Below are 27,421 nucleotides of genomic sequence, written 5' to 3' on the forward strand. Positions count from 1 at the left end.
CTAATCCCTTCTAATATAAATAGATCTGCTATTCCTAAAAAAAAAAACACAAAAAAAAACATGTTTAAAAATTTTTTATTTGTTTTCACCCTCCAAAGTGTGGCGGAGTGAAAATCGCGAATTTGCTGTCTAAAAGCACTGCAGGCGAATTTCCAAACTTGAATTGAATATGCTGGAGGCGAATTGCAGCATCTGTACCATTGCAGAAAAGGCGAATTCGGAAAAAGGCGAATTGAGAAAAGGCGAATTTTGACGGGCCGTTTTTTTGCGAAAAATGACTGCACTGCATAGGCGAATTGATTTTTGGAGGCGAAAACGGCCCGGAATTCGCCTATTTTGCCAATTCGCCCGCTATTGCATATACCCCTATGTTTATTTGATTTTCTTCTTCTGTAATTCACAGTGTTGTTATACTTTCACATATCTGTTATTTGTGGTTTTAATATTTCGCATACTAGCTAGTTAAATTTATTAACAGATGTCTCTTTGCTAAGGGGGTCATTCCGAGTTGATCGCTTGCTAGCTACTTTTAGCAGCCGTGCAAACGCATAGTCGCCGCCCACGAGGGAGTGTATTTTTGCTTTGCAAGTGTGCAAACGCCTTTGCAGTCGAGGGCAGCAAAAACATTTTGTGCAGTTTCTGAGTAGCTCTGGACTTACTCAGTCCTTGCGATCACTTCAGTCTTTATTGTGCCGGAATTGACGTCAGACACCCGCCCTGGACACGCCTGCGTTTTTCCAAACACTCCCAGAAAACGGTCGGTTGACACCCATAAACGCCCTCTTTCTGTCAATCACCTTGCATTCGGCTGTGCGAATGGAATCTTCGCTAAATCCATCGCCCAGCATCGATCCTCTTTGTATATGTACGACGTGCCTGCGCATTGCGGTGCATACGCATGCGCAGTTTTTCCATTTTTTAACCTGATCGCTGCGCTGTGAAAATCGGCAGCGAGCGATTAACTCGGAATGACCCCCAAAGTGCGTTACTGTACAACTCAAGTCAACAGGGAGTAATCTACAAGTAGGAATTTTCCAATAAGTGTATGCTGAGTTGAACTTTTCTTGGCTTCTGTTTTGATGATGGCATGGGGCAATATTTCATCTCAGGCTGTTGAGTAAAACAGTAATTGCATACCTCCACTATTTACATAGAAGAAAAAGCTGGCGGAATGTGATCATTTATTACCTCTACCTCTGATCGCATATAGCCAAGTGTATATGAGAAAAGGTGTGTCCTTATATCACTCAAGTGTTATTTGGGTTTTCTGTTTAAAGGTTCAAGCAGCAGCACAGAAGAGCCTATACACTGTATTTAACAATTTACAGGTACAGGCATAAAACTGAGCAAAATAGAAATATAATTAGAAACGACAGTAAAAGCCACCAATGACTAGAACATTCAAAGGCAGTAGTCGGCTGTAGGGCTACAAGTGGCCCTCCTTCACCTACAGCCTGCCAGCTCCATCCGTTACAACTTGTGACACTTATATTTGGGGGAATACCGCACCGGTGTATAATAGGTATCAAATATCAATGTAATAACCAAAATAGAAAGATAGAAAGAAAACCCTGTTTTCTAATCTTTATTTGGTGGTACACCCTGAGTCAATATAACAACTTGAGACAGCAAAAAGGAGAAAAAAGAGACTCTTTTGTAGGCGCACTCTTAACTTAAACTAATGTATGAGATATCAGAATAGATATAAAATTTAACTTTTAATAATAACAAAACAATAAAAAAAGTCAGTGGTTCAGTGAAGATTATAATGAACAAAGTAGCAATAAATTGCTGATACTAAATAGATCACAAGAGAAACCAAAATACAATTAGTAACAATCAAATGCTAATATTAGCATGATATTAAATCCGGCTGCCGAAGTCCAGTCACAGTGTCATGAAGAGTTAACACAGGATAAACTGAAAACAATTAAGACACCAGAAAATATTATAAGCCCTGCGTTAGCATGTGAGTGTAACACCTGATAGGGATTGGAGTATATATAGGCAAACGAGCGTAATATAACCGGCTGTCATGAGAGAAAAGAACAAAGAACAGTTGGAAAAAAGATAGCAGAGTGAATCTGCTGTCAGTGTTAGACTCTGAGCGTGATGAACCGGTCTGACCTCTACTAAACTGGGTCTTCCTCAAGAGTCGCCCACTTGAGTACTGACCCAGCCCAACAATGATTAGCTTCCAAGATCGGGCGGTTTTGGGCGTTACCAGTGTGGTATGATAGTAGAGAGAAAGGATAAACGATAGTCGGATGCTCTGGAATCACTGATGAGAGTTCACGAATTTTACAGCATAAGCGGAAAGGACAACGGAGATGAGATGGATCTGCTGCCAATGTTAGACAGGGATAATCCCTGTATCAATGGTGAGAGTCCACGAAAGATAGATATAGATTGAAAAGAGTAAAAGAGGCTAATAACCAATTTAATAAGTCAATAAAGTATCAAATATCGTTGATAGCAACAGTTGTCAATTACTTCCGAATGTTGTGACGTTCTTTTAGTCAGCTGGTTAGATAAATATGGAGTGCCAGATATGAAAGTATAACAGGTGTCTGGAATAAAAGATATGAGCCCAAAAGGGGAAAATAATAGTGTAACGAATGCCACAGATGATAGCTGTAAGCCTATGATATTATGCACTTTAAGGTTTCCCAAACACTGATACTCCTGTATGGGATGGCAGTATCTATAAGTATCTAAAATGAAGATATGAGCCAGGAAAATAAATGTAACAATGTAGCAGATGAGGATATGAGTCGGTGTAAACAATACAAGCAATCATCTGCAGATATAGGTATAGTCAAATTGAAAAAATGACTCCAAAATTGATACTCAAAACCTCCAAACACGGCACGTATTGATAATTAGGTACTGATTATCACATGAGCATATAGGAGTATGGATAAGCCAGTCTGCGCAAATGATAATTAAATAATTCTATCATAAAGAATGAAAATAAAAAAATAAAAATTATATACTGATATTACCAGTGGCGAAATGTCAAATGAAATGTCCTAAATCCTATAGCATGGTGTCCCCGTCAATTGGAGAATTCAACGTGGAAGCCGTGCTGGAAAGCATAGGGTGCAAATGGAGAGGGACGTCCCGTGCTGCAGTCGGTCTGTGGTAGCGAGTGTCAGATGGAAAGTCTCTGTCATTCAAAAGTGGATGATGCTGCCGGACCGGACTGGATAATGGGCTGAGAAAGTCCAACCAAGGGAAGTTTATGGACGTTCCGTTGTGCAGAGAGGCTCAATCGTTCAGGCGATAGGGGACGCTTCTGGGCTCGAATGCCGCAGGGCAGCGGCAGGTGTATGAAGACAAACGGCACTTCGGAGAGCCGGAAAGAGAAAACGTCGGAAGACGCGTTTCACCCGTATACTCCCATCCTATACAAGAGTATCTGCCACATTGTTAAAAAAAAATTTTTTCCTGGCTCATATCTTCATTTTAGATACTTATAGATACTCCCATTATACACCGATGCGGTATTCCCCCAAATATAAGTGTCACAAGTTGTAACGGATGGAGCTGGCAGGCTGTAGGTGAAGGAGGGCCACTTGCAGCCCTACAGCCAACTACTGCCTTTGAATGTTCTAGCGCCCACAAAAGAGTCTCTTTTTTCTCCTTTTTGCTGTCTCAACTTGTGACACTTGTTTAGCTGACATTAAAATGCTTTCTGATGTGTTATTACAGAGAGGTAACTAAATGTATTTTTTTTTTTTTTTTACTTATTACCGAGTTTCAGTGTAATGTGTGGTCCTTTAAATATGTAGGGGTGTTCCCTGAAATGTATCGCATTGCCCACTTCTGACCTAGAACACACTAAACTAATTAAGCAAAACTGGATTTGAAAAAGCATAAACATAAAAGAACTGTATTGTCTATGCAGGTCAGAAAGTGGACTCGTGCCTTAACATCCTCTCTCTTTATTGTCTTACCTGTAGGTGTGTCCTGAGAAATGTCCTCCTCTTAGTGAACTCGAAGTTGTTCCTCATGAGAAGATAGAGGAGAGCAGATGCTTCGTTCCTGGTGGAGACGAGTTTCGATGTGCAGCACTTGAGAACCTCATAGCAAAAGGCTGCGCACATGTTCACTCTCCCTTTAAAGAACACTGACGGAAACTTGTGAAAATAGAATATCACATTCAGTCAAAGTGAAATGCACAAACACAACATCATTATTTACATTAGAAGGGCATGAATACGTAATGGTAACGTCTGTGAATCAATTGATAATTAAAAAAACATTTTAATTGAACCATATTTCTTAAATAATTGGGGGGTGTCCATGTTACCGCCCCCCTTCCTTATGACTTAAACATGCCAGGTATAAACACGACTAGTGGCTGCGTCAGCACAAACATTGGGGATGCTCAAACACTCATAGGACCTACAGAGCGGTCTCCTATGGCTAACCTTCTGTAGCTTCTGAGGACTCTGACGCATGCCTACACTACCACGCTTAGCAGCCTTTATGTAACATTCTCAATTCATGGTTTAGCTTTTATTATAAAAAAATAATACTTTAGCCCAGGTATGTTGGCAGATGTGTTACCGTGGGAACTACATGCACAGTGGTACAACATGCAGAAAAGAAGTACCACATTTCCTAATACGTTTGTAAAGAGCCCCATACACTACAGTGACATGTCGGATCATCAAGTCGCGTAAGATTTCCCTTGAACCGCCCGGCAGCTTCCCGGGCGGCAGAACTGCATACAGTACGATACATCATATGCGCTCCTTTTGCATACTATGTATTGTATGCGATCCCAGCCATGCCTGTGGGATCAGAGATATTTTTAGTGCAGCACTTTCGATCTAAGGGCTCTGAACCAATGTTCACAGGACCACTCATCGGATCGGAAGTAAAGCAGATGCGATTTGCCCATTTTCATCCGATTTATCGGCCCAAAACGTCGGAATCGGATGAAATCGGGCGTTATCGTACTAGTGTATGGGGCCCTTAACTGTACATCTACAAATGCAGGATAGTGTATGGAGCACTTGCAACAAATGTATTTTAAAAGTAAAAACTACCCAGTATGGTTACAGTTGATAGACAAGTTGATAAAATTCACATACTTGTTATTCTGACTAATCTCTCTGTAAAATGATGTATTATAATGTAATTTTAAGCAATCTTTCTTTGTTCTGTATCCCCGTTAAGATACTAGATTCTGTCTTACCATTTATCTGGCAATTTTTCCCTTCCAAACCATTCATCTAGATGTTTTTTATTTTATCTAATACAGTTTAAAAAGTATTTTTTTTTTAAATATTGAAATATTATATTATGCACATTGTAGAACGGATCTCCTTGTAAAAAAAAAAAAAAAAAGGATTTTAATTACCTACCGGTAAATCCTTTTCTCATAGTCCATAAGGGATATTGGGGAGACTGGGGTATAGACAGCGTCCAAAGGAGCCGCTGCACTTTAAATTTCTTCACTGGGTGTGCTGGCTCCTCCCCTCTATGCCCCCTTCCACAGGCAGTTCTAGGTAAAACAGTGCCAGAAGCAGAAAGGACATATATGAGAGAGTTAGTACGATGGGGACGTCCCAAAGCTTCCAGAACGGGCGGAGACTGTTGCAGCACCGCCTGCTTAAACTGGAAATCCTCTTTGGCCAGGGTATCAAACTTGTAGAACTTAACAAAAGTGGTCTTCCACGACCAGGTAGCGGCTTGGCATAACTGTAAGGCCGAGACTCCACGGGCAGCCACCTAGGAAGAGCCCACCGATCTTGTAGAGTGGGCCTTTAGAGACTTAGAAACAGGCAAGGTTGGCGACACAGAGTTCTATTGGATAGTAAGCCTAATCCAGCAAGCAATGGACTGTTTTGAAGCGGGACAACACTTTTTCTGCGCATCATAGAGCACGAACAAGGAATCCGTCTTTCGAATCCGAGCCGTTCACTTGAACATAGACCTTCAAGGTTCGCACAGCATCCAATGTCTCTGGAGGAGAAGAAGTACCAGTACTTGACGGTACCACAATAGGTTGATTCAAGTGGAACGCAGAGACAACCTTCGGCAGGAACTGCTGCCTAGTTCTGAGCGCCGCTCTGTCCTCGTAAAAGACCAAGTAGGGACTTTTACACGATAAGGCCCCCAATTCTGAGACATGCCTAGCAGAAGCCAGGGCCAGTAACATCACGTCTTCCACGTGAGGTACTTGTCTTCTACTGTCATCAGAGGTTCAAACCAGGAGGACTGTAGAAATTCCAACACCACATTCAAATCCCAGGGTGCCGTAGGCAGCACAAAAGGAGGTTGTATGTAGAGTACCCTTTGCAAGAAAGTGTGAACTTTAGGCAACAGTTCCAATTTCTTCTGAATGAAAATTGAGAGAGCTGAAATCTGGACCTTAATGGAACCCAGATGTTAGCCCTTATCTACACCAGCCTGCAGGAAACGTAAGAAATGGCCCAAGAGGAACTCTGCAGGTGGATACGTGCGTTCCTCGCACCAAGAGACATATCTCCTCCAGATATGATGATAATGTTTTGACGTCACAGGTTTCCTGGCCTGAACTATGGTAGCAATAACCTTTTCGGAAAGGCCCTACTGAGCTAGGATCTTCCGCTCAACCTCCATGCCGTCAAACTAAGTCGCCGTAAGTCCGGGTCGACGAACGGTCCTTGTTGAAGACGATCGCTTCTAAGTGGTAGAGGCCAAGGGTCTTCGACAGACATGTCCAGAAGATCCGCGTACCACGCCCTCCGAGGCCAATCCGGGGCTATCAGAATTGCCTGGATACCCTGATTTCTGATTCGCTTGAGCACCCTTGGGAGCAACGGAATCGGAGGAAATAGGTACACCAGCCGGTACGTCCAAGGCGACATCAGTGCATCCACTGCCCCCGCCTGAGGGTCCCTGGTTCGTGAGCAATACCAGTGAAGCTTCTTGTTTTTTTTAATTCAATACTTTTTTTATTAGTTTTCTGATTAACATTAAACACATTGCAAAACAAAACAAAAAACACAAAAAAACAACAGCACAACCCACAGTAGATCCCCAGCCCAGGGAATACGCAGATTCTCCTGTCCACTAGGGACCAATTATCATAGTTATCATAGAACACCGGTGCAGGCCTAAATTCCGAAACATAGGTTGTAATTTAGAATCAGTATTGCATGCTAACAAGGCGCATATAAATCAATGAAAGCTGTATATGGATATCTATGGCAGCACATCATAAATTTGAGCTGATTTCAGAGCTAAAGCAATGGCAGGGGAACGGGAATGGCTGACCGCGGGCGCAGGGGATAACATAGAGAAAAGAGGCAGTGCACCCAGTGCAGATTAAAAGTCACACACCCACTCTAATCCCTTGCAGCATATCTAAACACCTCGGGTTCCAGAAAGCGGGGACTCAAGCCATCGACCCCACAGGTCCTGATATTTTTTCTCCGCTTTTCTAGCTAGGTATACATATTTCTCGTGAGAGGCCGTATCATTTACAAGAGAGACCCATGATCGCAGTGTGGGTGCATCTCTGGCTAGCCAAAGCCTAGCGATACACACCTTGGCCAGGCCGCACAGATTAATTACATATCGTTTGGCAGGGGGGTCCAGGGCATCCTCCTCCACAGCAGATAACACACATGTCGTCGGGGAGCACACAGACGAGGGAATACCCGTTGACACCAGGGCGTCAGTAACACCCGTCCAGAATACGGCTATCTTGGGACACTGCCAGAGAATGTGCCAGAAGTCTGCATCCAGACTATCGCACTTAGGACATCTGGAGGAGTGGGTACCCCCTACATGTCTCAAGCGCACCGGCGTCATATATACTCTGTGTATTATAAACAGTTGAATTTGCTGATATCTAGTGGTGGTAGTGGATAATCGTGGAGAACATAAAGCACCCTCCCAGATCTCATCAGAGATGGCACCCAAGTCAGACTCCCACTTGTTCCTGAGAAGGGACAACGGGTCAGAATAGTGAGAGCGGAGCATGCTTGCATAAATGTTGGACACCAGATGTCCGCTTCCCAGGGACCGCAGGAGAGACTTGACCGGGGAGTCGGCAATCATTGGAGGAGTTTCGGGAAATTGTGCGTTAAGCGCGTGTCTCAGCTGCAGGTATCGGTAGAAATGAGAAGAGGGTACACTGTACTCCTGTTGAAGCTGCAGGAAGGACCTCAGTATACCATCATTATATAAGTGGCCCAGGGACGTCACACCCCACCTCCCCCACACCGCCCCAGTCCGCAGCGAAGCCAATTCTGGGAAGCCGAGGGCATTGTCCAGAGGGGTATCTGGGTCAATACCCTGGCCTAGTAGGATAACATGTACCTTTTTCCATATGAGGACGGCCTGTCTTATTATAGGGATCTTGGACAAGTTAGGGTTCCCACAAAGAAGCATCTGTAATGGAGAGCCGGCAGGGTATATCTGGAGAAGCAATTGGGAGTGCAAAGTGAGAGCATCCGTGGCGTTCACCCATTCCCATATATGTGCCAACTGCGCGGCATAGTAGTAAAATCGAAATAAAGGGAGAGCTAAGCCTCCCAACACTTTCGGCCTGGACAGAACGTCTAGTCTCAGCCTTGCTCTCCTGCTGGCCCATATTAAAGAAGAAAGCAAACTGTCAATCTGTCGAAATGTCTTCAGGTTAATATATATAGGGGATTGCTGGAGAACGTAAAGGAGTTTGGGCAAGTATACCATCTTTACCAAACTGACCCTGCCAGTAACAGTCAGGGGCAGAGACCCCCAAACCCTAACCTTCGAGCGGAGATACCCTATCAGCGGCATGACATTAAGGGAAACATAGGTACAAGGGTTATTCGATACCCATATCCCCAGGTATTTGAAGGAGTCTACCCATTTAAGGGGGGTTGGAATCACCGGGGCCTCCGAAACCGGGACTCTAAGTGGAGTAATGGTGGATTTATCCCAGTTAATTTTGAGCCCGGAGAAACGTCCATAGTCAGTTATCAAGTCAAGAAGTTTAGGTAAGGAGGAAACAGAATCGTCCACAAAGAGCAACAGGTCATCAGCGTATAACGCTATCCTGTCTTCCCTTGCGCCAACCCTAATACCCTCAATATCTTGAGCTGCCCTAATCAAACACGCCAGTGGCTCAATAGCGATAGCAAACAGAGTCGGGGACAGAGGGCAGCCCTGCCTCGTTCCCCTGGATAGGGGGAAGGAGTCCGAGACAAACCCGTTCACCGAGACTCTGGCCATGGGCTGAAAATATAACAATTTAACATACTTGATAAAGTTGGGGCCCACACCAAACCTACTCATAGCCTCCCAGAGGAAGGCCCACTCCACTGAATCAAAGGCCTTTGCGGCATCTAAGGAGGCTATAACGGCAGAGCAGTCCTCCTCCCGAGAAGCCTGAAAATGAGTAAACAGGCGCCTCAAGTTCACAGCAGTGGACTTGCCAGGCATGAAGCCCGTTTGGTCAGGGTGGATAATTTGGGAGACGACCCGGCCAAGTCTGGAAGCCAGAACCTTGGCCAGGATTTTAATATCCGTGGGCAACAGGGAAATAGGACGGTAGGATTCAACCCTCCTGGGGTCTTTATCCGGCTTGGGAATCACTATAATCAATGCCTCCGCCATAGACGGGGGAAGCGCACTTTGGGCAAGAATTTCACTGAACAACTCAAGCAACCGAGGGGCAAAGAATTTTATATATTTCTTATACAGTTCTGACGGGATGCCATCAAGGCCAGGGGCCTTACCATCGGGGGAGGCAGAGATCGCAGTCTCAATCTCCTCCACTGACAAAGGAGCATCTAGAAGGGCCCTGGCCTCACTGGAGATGGAGGGCAAGTGGACCCCATCCAAGTATTCACATAGCTCTAGTGGGGAACAGGTCAACTGAGAACTATATAATGCCTGATAATATGAGACAAATTCCGCCACGATCTGGGGGGTGCGATCCAGCACCGACCCAGCTGAGTCCAAAATCTCCACTACAGTATGAGAGGAACGGTCACCCCTTGCAAGATTGGCCAAATAAGAACCTGGTCTATCGCCCGTAGCATACTGGACATGCGAGGAGAAGAGAAGTCTGTGCTGAGTTTTCCCCCACAGATAATCATTCCATTCACCCTGCGCATGAAGCCACACCAGCTTAGAAGCATCCGTGCCATCACGCACGTACGTCACTTCTGAAGCGGCCACCCGAGCCTCCAATTCAGACTCGTGTTTTCTAAAGGAGGATTTAAGACTCCCCACCCGTTTGATCAATGTACCTCTCAAGAAAGCCTTGAAAGTGTCCCATAGCAGAGACACATCCGAGGTGTCATCATGCATAACAAAGAATTCTAGCCAGCTAGCCTCCAAATCAGATCCCTCGCCCATATGCGTCAGCCAAAAGGGATTAAATTTCCACACTGCTTGGCCTCGCTGACAGTTTAAGTCAATATGTAACGATATAGGGGAGTGATCCGAGATACCCCTAGTCTCATATCTTACATTCTGAACTTTGGGCAAAAGCTCCCGGGACAGAAGAGCCAAATCTATCCTAGAGAAGGAAGAGTGAGAGCGTGAAAAACATGAGTATTGCCTCAAATCAGGATTCTTCAATCTCCAGGGGTCTATCAGACCCAACTCTGACACAGTGTCTGCAAACGGGGAGTTCCCGGGCCGCGGGTTGGAGGACACCCTGGACAACCTATCCAACTCATGATTTAAAACGTTGTTAAAGTCCCCCATACAGATAACGGGCATGTCAGGGGAAGCAGCCATAAAGACAGATGCCTTTTTAAGGACATCGTGCGAATATGGAGGGGGTACATACACAGCCAGCAATAACAAGGGGACGGAGTTAATTCTGCACTTAAGAAATACATATCTACCCCATTGATCCGTTTGCACAGAGTCAAGCACAAAGGGAACAGATTTCCTAATTAGAATCGACACTCCCCGGGACGCAGCTGTATGCATAGAATGGTAAGCCCATCCCACCCATGGTTTTTTAAGGGACATAATCTTAGTACCCAGTAGGTGGGTTTCCATCAAGCAAACAATATCCGACGCATAAGATTTAATCTGTCTAAGGATCAAGGAGCGCTTAACCTTGTCATTGATCCCCCGCACATTCCACGACAGAAACTTAACCGACGCCATAACAGGGCATTGTTGTGATTTTGCATAGCACCCGCGGCCAGCCACCGCCAGTGAATACCAAAGAGGATACGCCTGCAGTCAGCTGCAACATAAACATAGCGGAAATAAGCACATTGCACAGCAAAAAATAAAAACACCTGAATGTTAACAATCTAAAATAACCCCCATCCCCACCCCGTATACCACCTAAAACTAGCGGCATACCTGATTCCCTAACAACAAAACACCCTAAGGGCTAACAATCCCAACTATGGCAGAGAGCCCGATAACATACTCCGCCAGTACCAACTAAGGTCAAATTCCTATATCCACTAAGGGGGCCAAGAATTTAATGACCATAAGACAGGAAAATCCCCCAGCTAAACTCAAAACAAAACCAATCCCCCCCTAGACCTTTACCCCCACCCCAACTGAGCACCCGCTAACCCCTTAAGGACTGTATGGCAGAACAACCACCGAGATCATAAGGCCCAAAATCAGCATAAAGGCAACATCTACCAATCACCCGTCCACAAAGCCACCCCCTCCCAGTAAAGGCCCGTAAGGGCCGCAAATAGCCCCTCCGTAAATCACATAGCAGCACATCACAAACAGTGGCGAATTGACTTAGCTGAGAAATCCGAGACAGGACAGCAATCAGCAGTCATTGCTCCCCCATTTGAAAAGTGTCCCTCCAGCCAAACTGACATCTTGCAGGGAATCATACGGAACATAACCACAAACAACTAAACATCCCTCCCAAGACAATATAACAATAACATATGAAGCATAAACGAAGCAGTATACTTGCAAGTAGGGAAATCAAACACATAAGTTCAATCAGCAGCAAGCGCTCGCCGTGCCGGAAAGCGTCCGTCCAGCCACATTGATGCTTCACGAGGAGTCGTGAAGAATTTTGTTTCCCCATCCGAGACCACCCGCAGTTTAGACGGAAAGAGCATGGCATAGGGGATATTCAATTCTCGCTGCCTGCGCTTCACAGGGACAAACTGAGCTCTATCCTTCTGGACATCGACAGCAAAATCCGGAAAGACTGACACTGGGGAACCTTTCCACTTAAGGGGACCCTTGGTGCGGGCCAGTCTCAGAATCACATCTCTATCCCGGTAGTGGAGGAGCTTGGCAATAAAAGTACGGGGAGGTGCCCCTTGAGGTAATGGGCGCATCGGGACCCTATGGGCGCGTTCCACTGCGAAATGTGAAGTGAACTCCTCCGCTCCAAATACATCCAACAGCCAGCGTTCAAGAAATTTTTCAGGGGAAGCACCCTCTTCTTTCTCCGGGAGTCCGACGAAACGGACATTATTTCGCCGCAATCTCCCCTCCATATCCGTCATCTTTCTATGTACATCCATCATCTGAGACTCCAGAGCAGAAGTGCGTCTACCGAGAGGCGTAACAGTGTCTTCCAGCGTGGAGGTGCGCGTCTCAACCTCACCGACCCTCTCTCGCACCCGCTGGAGGTCCTGGTGTATAATGGATAAATCCGACTGGACCTGACCGATCCGGTCGGCCAAGCGGGCTTCACTGGCCGTGACCGCATCCAGCACCCTCTGCAGAGCAGCATCGGCGGCATCCGCAGATGAGGAGCCAGCCGACGGGGAAGGCGGCGCCGAGGTCGACTGCACCTCCCCACCCTGTTGGGACCGCGTCGGCGGATTTCTGACATACTTCTCCAACTTCGCCGCGGCAGACTGATGCGGTTTGACCATTATGGCCGAGCGGGCGGCAGGAGGCAAGAATATATGAAATAGTATATCAAGAACTGTCCAGGGACGGCCAAGGAATAACTGAATGTAGTATATCAGAATTATCCAGTCGCTGCTTGCGGGTAAGTATAGTATACCAGAACTGTTCAGTGACCGTGTATAATACCGGGAGCCTCAGTTAGCACAGAATAAATAATTGCGGCAGGATATATAGAAATCTTTCCTTCCCTCTCAGCATATGAGGCACAATAAATTGAAGGGAAGTGTGTGCTGGGAGGCTGAGGTTGACCAGCGTGTTACAGGGTGTTACAGGATCTGCAGGGGTTAATATCACTGCTCCCTATCCTGATGGAGCAGAGCTCAACTAGGCAGCAGTAGTATGGGGAGGGCACAGGCACTTATAAAATTCAGCCGTGCCGTGTACCTCCTCCCCAGCGGCAGAGCACAGTGCAGGAGCCGGAGGGCACGGGCTGGGGCCGCCGGAGCGAGCAGGGAGAGAGAGCGGCGGCGGGTCACGTGGTGCTGCAGCGGCCGGGGGAGAGCTCGCCGGCCGGAGCACAACAGGAGAGGCGCCGCAGAGGGGAAGCCGCAGACCCGGCGAGGACGGGAGCCGGGTGCAGGTCTCGGTGCGGGATGACGGGAGCCGGATGCAGGTCTCTGTACCGGAAGCAGGAAGCCGCGGACCCGGCGATCAGTGCACAGGACGGGAGCCCGATGGAGGTGACAGCAGGTCTCAGTAGGAAAGACGGGAGGCGGATGCAGGTCTCTGTGCGGGCAGCAGGATGGCGGCGTCCCACGTGTAGTAGCAGGCCCGGGGCCCCCCGCACACCGCAGTCACTCTAATTCAGAGGGTAGTTTGCTGGCAAGTCTCCGAGCGGGCCAGGGGTACCCCTACACTATAATGCTGGTATTGTGGTGGATTGCAGGCCCAGGGGGGGACACAGGATATTGGTGCAGGAGTTAATAGCTGGAGAGACACACAGTCTGTGTGCTACTCCATGTCCGTCGAAGCCACGCCCCCCGAAGCTTCTTGTTTAGTCGAGAAGCCATCATGTCTATCTGTGGGCAGCCCAACCGGTGGACAATCTGCTGGAACACCTGATATGGGAGTCCCCACTCCCCCGGGTGGAGAGCGTGACAACTCAGGAAGTCCACTTCCCAGTTCTCCAAACCCGGAATGAAGATTGCAGACATTGCTCTTGCATTTCTTTCCGCCCAGAGGAGTAGCTTTGACACCTCTCACATACAGGCTCTGCTTTTTGTCCCTCCCTGTCGATTGATTTACGACACTGCTGTGGGGTTGTCCGACTGAACTTGGATCGCGTGATCCGTGAGCAGAGGAGAGGCCTGAAGCAGAGCAGTGTAGATCGCCCGAAGTTCCAGAATGTTGATCGGAAGGAGGGCTTCGTGGGCCGACCAACTGCCCTGGAACGGTGCCCCTTGGGTGACAACACCCCATCCTCGCAGACTGGCATCCGTCGTGAGGATGGTTCAATCCTGAATCCCGAAACTTCGGCCTTCCAGGAGATTGGAGGACTGCAGCTACCACAAGAGGGAAATCCTGGCCTGCGGTGAAAGGCAAATCATCCAGTGCATCTGTAGATGAGATCCGGACCACTTGCTCAGGAGATCTAATTGAAATGTTCTGGCATGGAACCTCCCATATTGGATTGCCTCGTATGAGGCGACCATCTTCTCCAACAATCTGATGCAAAGATGGATGGATACTCGAGCAGGTCGGAGCACTATGCGGACCATCTCCTGAACTGTTCTCGCCTTGTCCTACGGGAGGAACACCTTCTGGGCCACCATATTCAACATCCCCAGGAACAGGAGCCGCTGAGTTGGTTCCAGGTGGGACTTCTGTAGATTGAGAATCCACCCGTGTCGTGACCGGCCTTTATGATACACCTGCTGCCATGTAAATAGATTTGAATGTAGTCTCTATCTTTCTGTCCCCAGGATCCTTCATGGTAAAGGAGCCCGGGGCAGGCAGTACTGCCTTTTTGGATAGTCGAGTGACTGATACGTCCACCCCCGGGGGTTCCTCCCAGAATTTCCTACCTTCAGGAGCAAATGGGAAAGTGCGCAAAAACTTTTTTAACACTTGGAATTTTTGGTCTGGATTTTTCCAGGACAACTTGAATAGGTCATCTAACTCTGCAGAATCAGTGAAAGTGACATTAGGCTTGTTTTGTGTAAAGAAAAACGACTGCTGTGACGCAGCGTCCACTAGAGGGAGCTTTAACACGTCCCTTACAGCCAGAATGAGGGGTTCAATACCCTGAGCAGAATCAGAATCCCCACTAATGGGATCCAAGTCCTCCCCATCCTCCTGTATATCCTCATCTGAGTCAGACAGTAAGGCAGGTAAACCACGTTTCTGTGGACCTGCATGAGAGATGGAGGGCTGTGTAACATCTGCCCTAGCAGCTAAGTCTGCAAAAGCCTGTTGTAGTAGCTGAGTTTTCTGACCATTAGCAGTAAGTTGTGATGACATATCAGACATCATAGTTTTAAGAGCCTCTAGCCAGAAGGGCTCTGGACACTCTCCTCTCAGCCTCTTCACTGATTTATGAAGATTGGCTGCATTGTTCAAATGAAACAGAATCAGTAGATAAGGGAGAGAATCAGGTGTAACATACACTACAGAGTTTGTGTTTACCCATGTTTACAGCAATCACACTGACATACACACAGACAGTAATACTGATCAAACTTGCCCTTACTGTATGTGAGAGGAGACACACAGAGAAAGAAACCAGCACACCCCTAGCTGCACAGCCCCAGTGAGGCTGTCAGCTAACTATATTACAGTGAAACACTAGTAAATTGTTACGTTCCTGGTGCTCAGAAGAGAGATGTTGCGTAGTGAGTCCAGAGCACCAGAACGTGACGCTGAAATAAGGTGTGGTATGGAAATAGCCCCTAGCAACCTACCTCCATTGTTTCACCCGTGTGGTCAGGTCACGCCTGCGTGACTATGGTTTCTTGGGCTCACGGCAGCCGCGTTTGAAGGGCGGATTAGGTCTGCCCAACTCCGATGCCCCCAGGTCTTAGAGTGAGACAAGACGTGAACCGAGACAGGATAATAACAAGGGGACCTCTAACTAAAGCAAACAGAAGGCTAGGGGCTACTAACAACCCTAAAACTAAATACATTTGCGGCACGCCGCCAAAGGAAAAGAACAACAAAGGAAATGCTGTCCACACGCCGACACTATACCGTTGTGTACCGGCGGTGACAGCATATGCAGAACCCTCTGCAAAACACCAGTAACAGATATAACCAAGGAATACAGCGGCCTAGGCCGACGGATACGGCAAAGCCGCTACTCACGGAACTGGTACAAATACTGGCAAACGGACAGGAACCCCCAATGTAGCCGACACAGGCTCTCTGAACCGGAGGACAGGCAGAATCCCAAACGACAGACCGGTGGACACCAAGAAGCCAGATACTCGACCAGGAACAGACAAAGCCACAGGACAGGAATGCTTCACGGCAGGACATGGGATCAGACACTGGAACCGACACTCAGGAACCGACACTCAGGAACCGGCAGGAACTAGCTCAGAACTCAAGAACTATCACCGGCGTCTGTGTATTGCACTGAGCCAGAATATAACAGAGAGCCCTAATTAATTATGTCGTGCAGCTGCACGACTCCAAACTAACAAGATGCAATTAGCAGACAGGTGAGGCCAAACACATGGAAACAGGCTGCAATTACACAGACTCACCACCGGCAGCAAACAAGAATCTTCTAAACCAGAACAAAGGGAAATCCTGGCCTGCAAGAGAACTATAAACATAAAATAGGAATGAATCACTACCTGTGGTTCATAACAGTACCCTCTCCTTAAGGGTGGGCTCCGAACACGCCATGACACCCACGGGGAACAGAAACAGAAGTATAACATAAAATACATAACCAAAATGCAAAACAGGAATGAGCCACAGCCGTGGCACATAACAGTACACCCCCCCCCCCTTGAGGAGGGGTCAACGGACCCCAAAATTCAGACTTTCCAAAACAAGGGATAAAAAAAAAAAACCCCGACACACTGGTCTAACAGGCAAGAAAACAGAAACAAGCTGTGGCAACAGTTTGTAACAGTGTCGTCGTCCCCCGCCCCCCTTGATGGTGGCCACTGGACACAAGCCAAGGAAAAAAATAATAATATTTTTACACAAGGCAAGAGTCAATAATTTCTTTTTCTTCTTATTTTTACAAAGTTCTTGAGGTCTGACCAAGGTATTCCCCAAACATTGTCTGAACTGATGGTACCTCCCAGCAAGGCTGGGTTCAAATCAGAGATTGGTTTCTTAACCTTGGGAGCTGAACTTTCAGGCAAAGTACTACTATTAGAAGAAGACAGAAAAGCACAATCCTGCAGTCAAAACAACGGGCTGAGACTCTTGTGCCGAGTTTACAGTATACGGTGGACTCTCAGCAGATAAGACGGGTGACCTAGAGGAACCTGAACCAATTTCTTTGGCACCATATCTCTTAATAACTGCATCACTGAATGCCGGGGGATCCTGAAGAATGGGATCTTCAGTTTTCATTAAATTGGATGCCCACTCAAAAGGCTCCCCTCTAAAGGAATATATCAGATAGAGCACAAGGTTCTCTGAAGTGATGCTCAGAAATGGTCTAGACAACATAATGATGTAACAGTGTTTGTAAAGCGCCAGAAATTGGACTAAGTCCCCATCAAAGATTATAGATGTTGAGATATCAACAGAGTCAGGATCTGCTTCCTTCCCATCTGACTGACTAGAGTGCTTTGCTAGGACCTGGTCACTACTGACCTTACTCGAGGCTGAGACTTTCTGAACCCCATCTGGGGCAGTGGCCCACAGAACCCCACCTGGGGCAGTGGCCCTCGGAACCCCACCCGGGGTAGTGACTTTCTGAACCCCACCCGGGGCAGTGGCCCTCGGAACCCCACCCGGAAAGTGACTTTCTGAACCCCACCCGGGGCAGTGGCCCTCGGAACCCCACCCGGAAAGTGACTTTCTGAACCCCACCAGGGGCAGTGGCCCTCAGAACCCCCTCTGGGGCAGTGGCCTTCGGGAACCCCGCTAGGGCAGTGGCCTTCGGGAACCCCGCTGGGGGCAGCACCTTGGATTCTTTTACTGGGACCGGGCCGTCAGCCTCACTCTCTGGGACCGGGCCATCAGCCTCACTCTCTGGGACCGGGCCGTCAGCCTCACTCCATGGGACCGGGCCGTCAGCCTCACTCTCTGGGACCGGGCCGTCAGCAAGATTCACTCTCTGGGACCGGGCCGTCAGCAAACCTCACTCTCTGGGACCGGGCCGTCAGCCTCACTCTCTGGGACCGGGCCGTCAGCCTCACTCTCTGGGACCAGGCCGTCAACCTCCCTCTCTGAGTCGATAATTATCGAAACTTCTCCCGGGACTATGACTTCCGGGACTTTTGCTGAAGCTATAACCTTCAGAACCTCCACTAACGCTATGCCTCTTAAGTCCTTTCCTGGGGAAGCGACTTCTAGACCCTTCTCTGGGGCTGTGTCTCTCGAGACCCCACTTGGGGATATTACTTCAAAGATCCCTTCTGGGGTTTTGCTTCTCGAGTTCCCTTCTAGAACTATGGTTTTAGACACCTTCTCTGGCGTTGCGCTTTTCAAGTCCCTACCTGGGGTAACAGCTTCTGAGACCCCTTCTGGTATTGACACCTGAGCTATAATATTCGATGTCCCTCTATGACCCAGAGCATCGGGTACCGCTCCAGGACCCTGGGCATCGGGTACCACTCCAGGACCCCGGGCATCGGGCACCACTCCAGGACCCCGGGCTACGCTCCAGGACCCCGGGCATCGGGCAACGCTCCAGGACCCCAGGCATCGGGCACCGCTCCAGGACCCCGGGCATCGCTCCAGGACCCCGGGCATCGGGCACCGCTCCAGGACCCCGGGCATCGGGTACCGCTCCAGGGGTTTGCAACTCTGCTTCAACAGGAAAATCAAGAGAGGAGAGAAACATTCTCCTTTGGTTCCTGAATCTATAATGGGGCTCCATAGCCCAAGGACCCCAATTATAGGACAGAGTGCTTTTTAGTGCTGGTTGTGTGACAAGTACCTCTGCCACAGTAGAGACAGGAGTAGGTCTTGTATCCTGACTCAACTTGGCCAGAGGGCAGGACTTGTCGCCACACTTTGGCTTGCGCAACTCACAGGTCTGCAGATAGTGGCCTAAACCCCCACAATATAGGCATAAATTTAAGTTTCTGCGACGCAGACGCTCCTCTTCTGAGAGCCTGGGCCGCAGAAAACTTTTAAACTTTTTATCTCCAACTGAACCTGAGGATTCTCTTGTCACCCTATTGTGAGCAAGAGTCTCTTTAGAGGTAGATGAACTCTCAACGACTTCTGGCAAGATAAGCAAAATTTTAGTCAGAAGGTTTTGCAGTTGCTTTAAGGATTGCTGCAAAACTTCCAGCCGCTCAGGTTTCAAAGCACTGAAAGCAGAGTTCAGGGCTGAGAGAGATGCTTGCAGGGCTTGCATAGTTGGCATAGGAGGATTTTAAACTAGACAAGACAAGACTAGACAAGATTCTAGACAAGACAAGACTAGACAAGATTCTAGACAAGACAAGACTGGACTGGATTTTTAAACTAGACAAGACAAGATTGGACTGGATTTTTAAACTAGACAAGACAAGACTGGACTGGATTTTTAAACTAGACAAGACAAGACTGGACTGGATTTTTAAACTAGACAAGACAAGACTGGACTAGAATTTTAAGCTATACAAGACTGGACTGGATTTTTAAACACCACCCTGGATTCTGCACACCGGACTGGATTCTGCACACCGAATTCTAGACAGGACTGGATTCTAAACACCAGACTGGATTCTGCACACTGAATTCTAGACAGGACTGGATTCTAAACACCGGACTGGATTCTGCACACTGAGTTCTTGACAGGACTGGATTCTTGACCGGACTGGATTCTAAACAGGACACTGGACTGGGCCAAAAAAGAAAAAACTACTATTTAGCTTTGTTTCTTTTTTGTTGTATGGCCGGTGATAATGTTACGTTCCTGGTGCTCAGAACAAGAGAGATATTGCGTAGTGAGTCCAGAGCACCAGAACGTGACGCTGAAATAAGGTGTGGTATGGAAATAGCCCCTAGCAGCCTACCTCCATTGTTTCATCCGTGTGGTCAGTTCACGCCTGCGTGACTATGGTTTCTTGGGCCCACGGCAGCCGCGTTTGAAGGGCGGATTAGGTCTGCCCAACTCCGATGCCCCCAGGTCTTAGAGCGAGACAAGGCGTGAAACGAGACAGGATAATAACAAGGGGACCTCTAACTAAAGCAAACAGAAGGCTAGGGGCTACTAACAACCCTAAAACTAAATACATGTGCGGCACGCCGCCAAAGGAAAAGAACAACAAAGGAAATGCTGTCCACATACCGACACTATACTGTTGTGTACCGGCGGTGACAGCATATGCAGAACCCTCTGCAAAACACCAGTAACAGATATAACCAAGGAATACAGCGGCCTAGGCCGACGGATGCGGCAAAGCCGCTACTCACGGAACCGGTACAAATACTGGCAAACGGACAGGAACCCCCAATGTAGCCTTCACAGGCTCTATGAACCGGAGGACAGGCAGAATCCCAAACGACAGACCGGTGGACACCAAGAAGCCAGATACTCGAACAGGGACAGACAAAGCCACAGGACTTCTGGACAGGAACGCTTCACGGCAGGACATGGGATCAGACACTGGAACCGACACTGGAACCGACACTCAGGAACTGGCTCAGAACTCAAGAACTATCACCGGCGTCTGTGTATTGCACTGAGCCAGAATATAACAGAGAGCCCTAATTAATTATGTCGTGCAGCTGCCCTGTTGCACGACTCCAAACTGACAAGATGCAATTAGCAGACAGGTGAGGCCAAACACATGGCAACAGGCTGCAATTACACAGACTCACCACCTGCAGCAAACAAGAATCTTCTAAACCAGAACAAAGGGAAATCTTGGCCTGCAAGAGAACTATAAACATAAAATAGGAATGAACCACTACCTGTGGTTCATAACAAAATTCTGTCCTGCAGAGGACACAGAATGTGTACAATAGCGGCTGTCCCCCTTTGCTACACCCTGCACCAGTTTTCCAGCGTGTCTTGGGAGTCAGGAAGAGCTGTGTGTGCTGGTTGCTGCTGCATTAAGCAGAGGAAGGTGCCAAAATGCCTCTGGTTCCGCTCTGAAGTAGCTCCGCCCCCCCCGATGGCACCGGAGCTACAGTGATTTTTATACTGGCAATGTCTCCTATCATGCTTAAAAACATCACACAAGCGCTAGTTTAAACCATCTTGAGCCAGTCTACACAGGGGGCTCTACCAGGATGGTCCCGTAAGCCGCACCCACGTTCAGCCGCACTTTGAAACGGGGGACCCACCTGGTGGGGCCCCCAGCTTGTACTTTCCACAGACATCACCATCAGGCATATGTTAGGGGTGTGCGGCGTGCTGTGATTGCGACAGCTAAGGCACAGTGCCCCGCTGAACAGACAACCTCTCAGGACGGTGGTCCTGCAACGGGGAAGCGGCTCTGACACCTCACAAGGCCGGTGACCGTCGCCCCTCCCACGGTGCAGGTATGCTGTTGTCCAAACAGCATACCAAAAATAATAAAAGTTTAGAGGAAATTGAAGAAAACTCTCTGGAGCTGCAGAGATGTGCATCCTCTCCTGAGGGCGCTTTTTTCTAAACTGCTTGTGGGAGGGGGCATAGAGGGGAGGAGCCAGCACACCCAGTCAAGAAACTGAAAGTGCAGCGGCTCCTTTGGACGTCGTCTATACCCCATCGTACTAAGGGGGTCATTCCGACCCAATCACATGCTGCACTTCCTCGCAGCGGTGCGATCAGGTCGGAACTGCGCATGCGCGCCATTGCTCGGCGATCTCTGTCGCTGGGCAACGACGCTGGAAACTAAGAAAGCGGTCGCAGATTGACAGAAGGAAGGCGTTCCGGGGCGCCACCTGTCTGTTGGCTTACGTTTTCGGGGAGTGGTAAGGAAAATGCAGGCGTTTCCAGGAGAACGGAGGGCGGATGTCTGACGTCAAAGCAGAGCCCATTATCGCTGGATCAGTCGCACAGGGTAAGTATGTCCAGGGCGGGCCTTGTTTTACGTGAAATTTTTTTAGCATAGCAGGGCTGCCCAAGCGTTCGCTGCCCTGCTATGCTAAAATACACTCCCCCATAGGCGGAGATTAGTTGATCGCACCAGCAGCAAAAAGTTGCTTGGTGCGATCAACTCAGAATGACCCCCTAAGTCTCATCAATATCCCTTTTGGATGCTAGAGAAACTGGGGGACACAGCAGGGCAGCGCGGTCGCATGTGATCTGGCCATGCCAGCTAAGTGGTTAACAGCTATTTCTGGCTGCTGCAAAAATCCATTTTCTAAATAAAACCACCACCAAACTGCTCATTGAGACGCCACATTGTCTGACAGGCATACCGACTAGTATACTTCATATGTACATCATACGTACACAGTATACAGGTCAATTTATGTACTGTATATGCAATTTGTTTTAAACATTGTGATCTCTTTTACATAATACTGCAGAGTTTCAGACTACCTACCTTGCTGATGAAGGCTCTGAGCGATGCAAAGACATGTTTTAAACATATTTCTGACTGTCCATTTTTCAGAAAAGCCAAATAAATATCAAACAGTTTCTTCATCAAGGGATTCTGACACTCTGTGTTGAGGAGCTGAGTCTACAAAGAGCAAAAAATAATAATAATATTTTCAAACTGAATTAATGAGGTGTGCTTTACACGTAACTACAATAGGCCAGCCTCAGGCATTGCCAGCACTAAAGAGTGGGGCAGTGGCACTTTCTTTAAACTGGTTTTTTATTGGACTATGCACTTGTGCCGTGTCTCTGAGCTGTGTTTAACCCCTTGCACGGCATGGTCATATGAGATGAATCATCAGCCTGGAGGGCTTTTAGTGATGTGGTTGCTTCTCCTTTTTATGCTTTGTTCCCTACTTTGAATCAGCCTCTACTGAAATGCAAAGTAAGGTCTTATATTGAGGCAACATCATTTGGTATATGTGTGTTCCACTAACTATAAATTTAGCAACCTGCCTCTTCTGAGATATACATTTTCAGAACATGTTTTGAATTAATATAAGGGCACAGTATTATACCAGATACTATAGATACCAATGATATAAACCTTACCCGGAAGGTCTGTGTGAAGAAAGATATGGTATCCAGCACTGTGAGGGACACTTCGGTGGTACAGTTTCCTTCTAACAATGCCTGATGTAAGATATCTGCTTCACTGATGCCTACACCTATAGACAGAGCACAGTAGAGAAATCAAAGCATTATTTCAATAGGATTACATACATTTTACCGGTGGACGGGAATAGGATTACATATGTTTTACCGGTGGACGGGAATAGGATTACATATGTTTTACCGGTGGACGGGAATAGGATTACATACGTTTTACCGGTGGACGGGAATAGGATTACATACATTTTACCGGTGGACGGGAATAGGATTACATACATTTTACCGGTGGACGGGAATAGGATTACATACATTTTACCGGTGGACGGGAATAGGATTACATACGTTTTACCAGTGGACGGGAATAGGATTACATACGTTTTACCAGTGGACGGGAATAGGATTACATACGTGTTACCTGTGGATGGGATGCTGACTGCATGCTGCAAATATCCTGAGAACGGCATCCCGCCCGCCAAAATGCTGTCAGTGGGCCGAGCGCTAAGAGTCCCCTTGCGGGCTCGGAGGCTCGTGCAGGTTCTGATCCCACTCTATGGCTGTCATGGACACCCACGAGTGGGAATAATCCTGGTGTGCCGGGATTCCGGCGTCGGTATCCTGGACGCCGGGATCCCGACAGCCGGCATTTTAACTGCAACGCTTTCAAAACAGATGTGTCTTCTCTCATTCGTGCTGCAGTCACATTAAACATCTCTTCTAATCGCACCTAGTTGCGAGCGTGTTTACTAACGCCAGGCGACTTTTTGTCCTTTTTCCCCAAAACATGTGCATGCAGAATATAGGCATGCCACATATCATTGAAATCAGCAGAACCTGCTTGTGCGACTTATTTGCATCGCAATGTGAATAAGACACAATTTATGGCAAAAAAATATGCCTAACATCAGTAGAGCTGCCCGGTAGCTGCTGGCTCACTCACGCCAGGCATCTCACGGAGCATGGCATATTGAGGCTAGATGTATAAGGACACATCTGTACATACAGTATATCTAATAATGGCTGACAATATATAGTTAAGTTATAAAAAATCCATGGTGGTTAAATGACAAAACCAAATAGAGATGGTATTCACTTACTGATAAACATGCCTCTGGATGGAGGATGCATATACAGATGTGTCATCATACTCTGTGGCTTAAGTCACGCCAAACAGCCCCTCTGCGCTGAGCGTGTTACTCACTCGAAGGGCGGAATTCAATTGTTATTCCTGCCGGAAGCCACTAGATGGCGTCGAACGGAGCTATTTAAATGTAGCTCTGTTCGTCCAGCGTCTCCGGGGGTGGCAAGCTGAAATGTGTGAAAAGTGATCCGTGTCTGCATTTTTCCTGATCTCGTCCATTAGTTTAGTCTGGTTCAGCTGCTTTACGCGGCTAAACCCGACACTAATAGGCGACTAATAGGCGCGATCAGCGCGACATCAATTGTACATCACCCCCTGCGATCTCCCGTCACTTTAGACAGGAGATCAGGATCGATAACTTTTAAATTCCCCCCTAAATGTACATTTTAGTTGCACAAATAAAACAATTGGAAGCGACAAAACTACTCTGCTAGATTACACTGATCAATTTGATGTGCGACATTTGTACATCTGTGTGCGAATGAACACATATACAGAACTACACAGAAAAAAAGATGCGCTAACCCACTGGTGAAAATATATATGCACTTTTAACCAAACAATTTTTGATTTTCCTGATTAGTGTTAGCTGCTTGTTGCAAACCTCCTTTTATATAGAGATAAAGCAAAAAAAAGTAAGTTTTTGGGGCGCGCTGCAAACACAAATCTGAATTTTAGTTTAAAATTATCACTCTGGGCAGCTAAGTGTCATAAAAAAGCACTTTTAATAACACACAATAAATTAAATATAATCTTATTTTTTTTTTTAACAAGACATCATTCTTCACTGAAGACCGTTAATAGACTTGTATGGAAAATGTTATTACTTCTCATGATTTGTTTTATGTCCATACGAATCCTCAGACAAATGTTCCAAATATTGTTGGGAATAGGTAAACAGTTTAAAAATCTCTCAAATTGATTGAGGCTTTCTATCACCCTTTTCCACAAGTATACAGTGTATAGATAGCAATTACTTATGGATGATACCGGTCCTCTCACCCATTGCACTTAATAGTACACAGTCCTTCTAAACCCACATGGATAGATGGTCCTTCTTACCCTCCGCTGCTGGCTTTAATAAAAATGACAGCGCTGGTGGTGCTGGGACAAATCCTTTGCTTGTGGTTCCAATGTTAGTCAGGGTCCATAGTTGTTTTTTTTTTTTTTAAAGGACAGTGGTGGGTGGACTCCTTGGTATTTGTAAAGCGTTTCTCCGCCTTAGTTTTTCAGCGGCTTCCTCGTTTGCAAATCTTTTTGCACGGCGTGCACAGACTGGCACGGGGTGGATTTTTGCTCTGTCTGGGTGGCGACTATCCGATCGCAAACCTCTGCAAATTCGCACAGGAGCGAGGCCTTTTGTATGGATTAAAAACTAATTCCTCTGCAGTTAGAGTCACAGCCTGGTGTCTCTGATACACCGGGAGTGGCGTTTCACTGCATCTGCAATGTGAATAAGATACTCTAGACCACACCACTTGGCTCAGTTGTGCTGGGCATCTCGCGCCGTCTTAAGGCTAGGTGTGTGAGGACATATCTGTACAGAGAAATTGTGCTATTTATCCAGCTACCACCTATGCATTTTCTTATCACAAGAGCTTGGAGCTATAGGTGCTTAGTGTAAGGACTGCACATGATTTCCCCCTGATTTATGCCACAGATCCCTTCAAGTTGCCCTTTACTGTACATATACCTATACGACAGTAACATTTTTAAATGTGAAAGAAAATAAGTAAAAACACAATATATTTAATTGTATTGTATAAAGAGTCATAATGTACAGACAAAAATGACAAAGCTGAAGGCTGCCATTAGAGATGTACAAGTGGGTCCCATGTTGGAGGCCTGGAGTTCAGCAAGCGCAAAGGGGAGATGATGAAGCTTATTTTAAACCAATGTCAGGAGCCCCATTACACTTTATTTCTAGGAGCTGTCATTAAAAATTAGTAGACATAGCTAATTGGTCTTATATACCATATGTCAGTCAATTGGGAGTCCACTATATAAGTAATGGCCTGCTTGTTACTACTGTATAAACAAATGACAGTAGCACAATGGGAACTGTTTACTAGTTTTTAATGACCCCTTTCATTGTTCCTCTTAACTATCAGCAGAGCTTGATGGGTTGGGCACGAAATCCCGCAAGTCGGTATCTCAACAGTCAAAAGACCGACAGCGTGATCCCGACGGACAGAATCCTGATAGCTTCCGGGTAACTATTTCACCCAAACCCTACTTGTAAACCATCCCTTATGCAGCCAAACCCTAACCTCCCCCAGCCTAACTCTAATTGCGTCTCCCCCCCTACAGCCATCTTAGTGCCTAACCCTAACCCTGGTACTTACCTCCGGGATGTACCGGGATTCTGACTGTCGGGAACCTGAATGTCTGTATTTTGTACACATCCCTGAATGCCGTATCGGGGGCAACTTTGTAAACTATCTACAATATTGAAGGTACTAGCCACAGTAATGGGTGGGCTGCTGTGGACACTAGCCAACATACTAAGTTACAGTTTATATCCTACCCATGATTTTTGTTTTGTTTTATATACCCAACCCTGATTGACAGGCAGAGGCGCTCACGCGTGGTCGAAATTCGGGAAAACGGGGGCGTTTTACGGGAGTGGGGAAGCCACAGACTGTCACGAGACGCAGTTTATTTAGCCCCGCAAGCCGCACTGAGTCAGCAAGGCTGAGTAAACTGAAGTTTACGCAGCCTTCCGTCACAGATGAACATCGTGACCAATGGTCGCAATGTTCATCTGAGATGCGGTCGCATCACAAATGCAGAGAGGAGGTGGTATGAGCCCCCTCCTGCATTTGCATTGCTAAAGATTGCAAATGCAAAGCAGCTGCGAGCAGCTTTGCATTTGTAATCCTTAATTAATCAGGCCCTCTGTTTGGAACCTCTTTTCTTAGTATGCTGCGGTTACCTCTCAGTACTTGTCTTTATTCTGCACATAATGTGATTCATGATCTTACGTTCTGTACTAACAATACTGCATCCCATTTTTATAAAATATTTTGGCCAAGGTCATCATCTTGCCTAAAACTCTCCCTACGTGGGAGAGGAAGCCATGTTTAGTTAGATTGTAACGGTCCCAAAAGTTTAAATTGTGCCTCTAAAAATAATAACCA

The 27,421-nt window shown here is 47.1% G+C and overlaps 1 protein-coding gene across 2 annotated transcripts in view; it reads right to left on the minus strand.

Annotated features, from left to right (window-relative positions):
• Positions 1–27,421, minus strand: part of DOCK11 (dedicator of cytokinesis 11) — a 981,167-nt gene that overhangs the window by 333,941 nt on the left and 619,805 nt on the right. For both annotated transcript variants that reach the window (XM_063937505.1, XM_063937504.1), the window contains 3 exons: positions 23,084–23,199; positions 22,476–22,613; positions 3,960–4,142 (listed from right to left, as the gene is read on the minus strand). In XM_063937505.1, the coding sequence (XP_063793575.1) occupies positions 3,960–4,142; positions 22,476–22,613; positions 23,084–23,199 (437 nt within the window). The remainder of the gene's footprint in view (positions 1–3,959; positions 4,143–22,475; positions 22,614–23,083; positions 23,200–27,421) is intronic.

This window comes from Pseudophryne corroboree, chromosome 8, assembly GCF_028390025.1.
Source record: "Pseudophryne corroboree isolate aPseCor3 chromosome 8, aPseCor3.hap2, whole genome shotgun sequence".
In the NCBI taxonomy this organism is placed as follows: Eukaryota; Metazoa; Chordata; class Amphibia; order Anura; family Myobatrachidae; genus Pseudophryne; species Pseudophryne corroboree.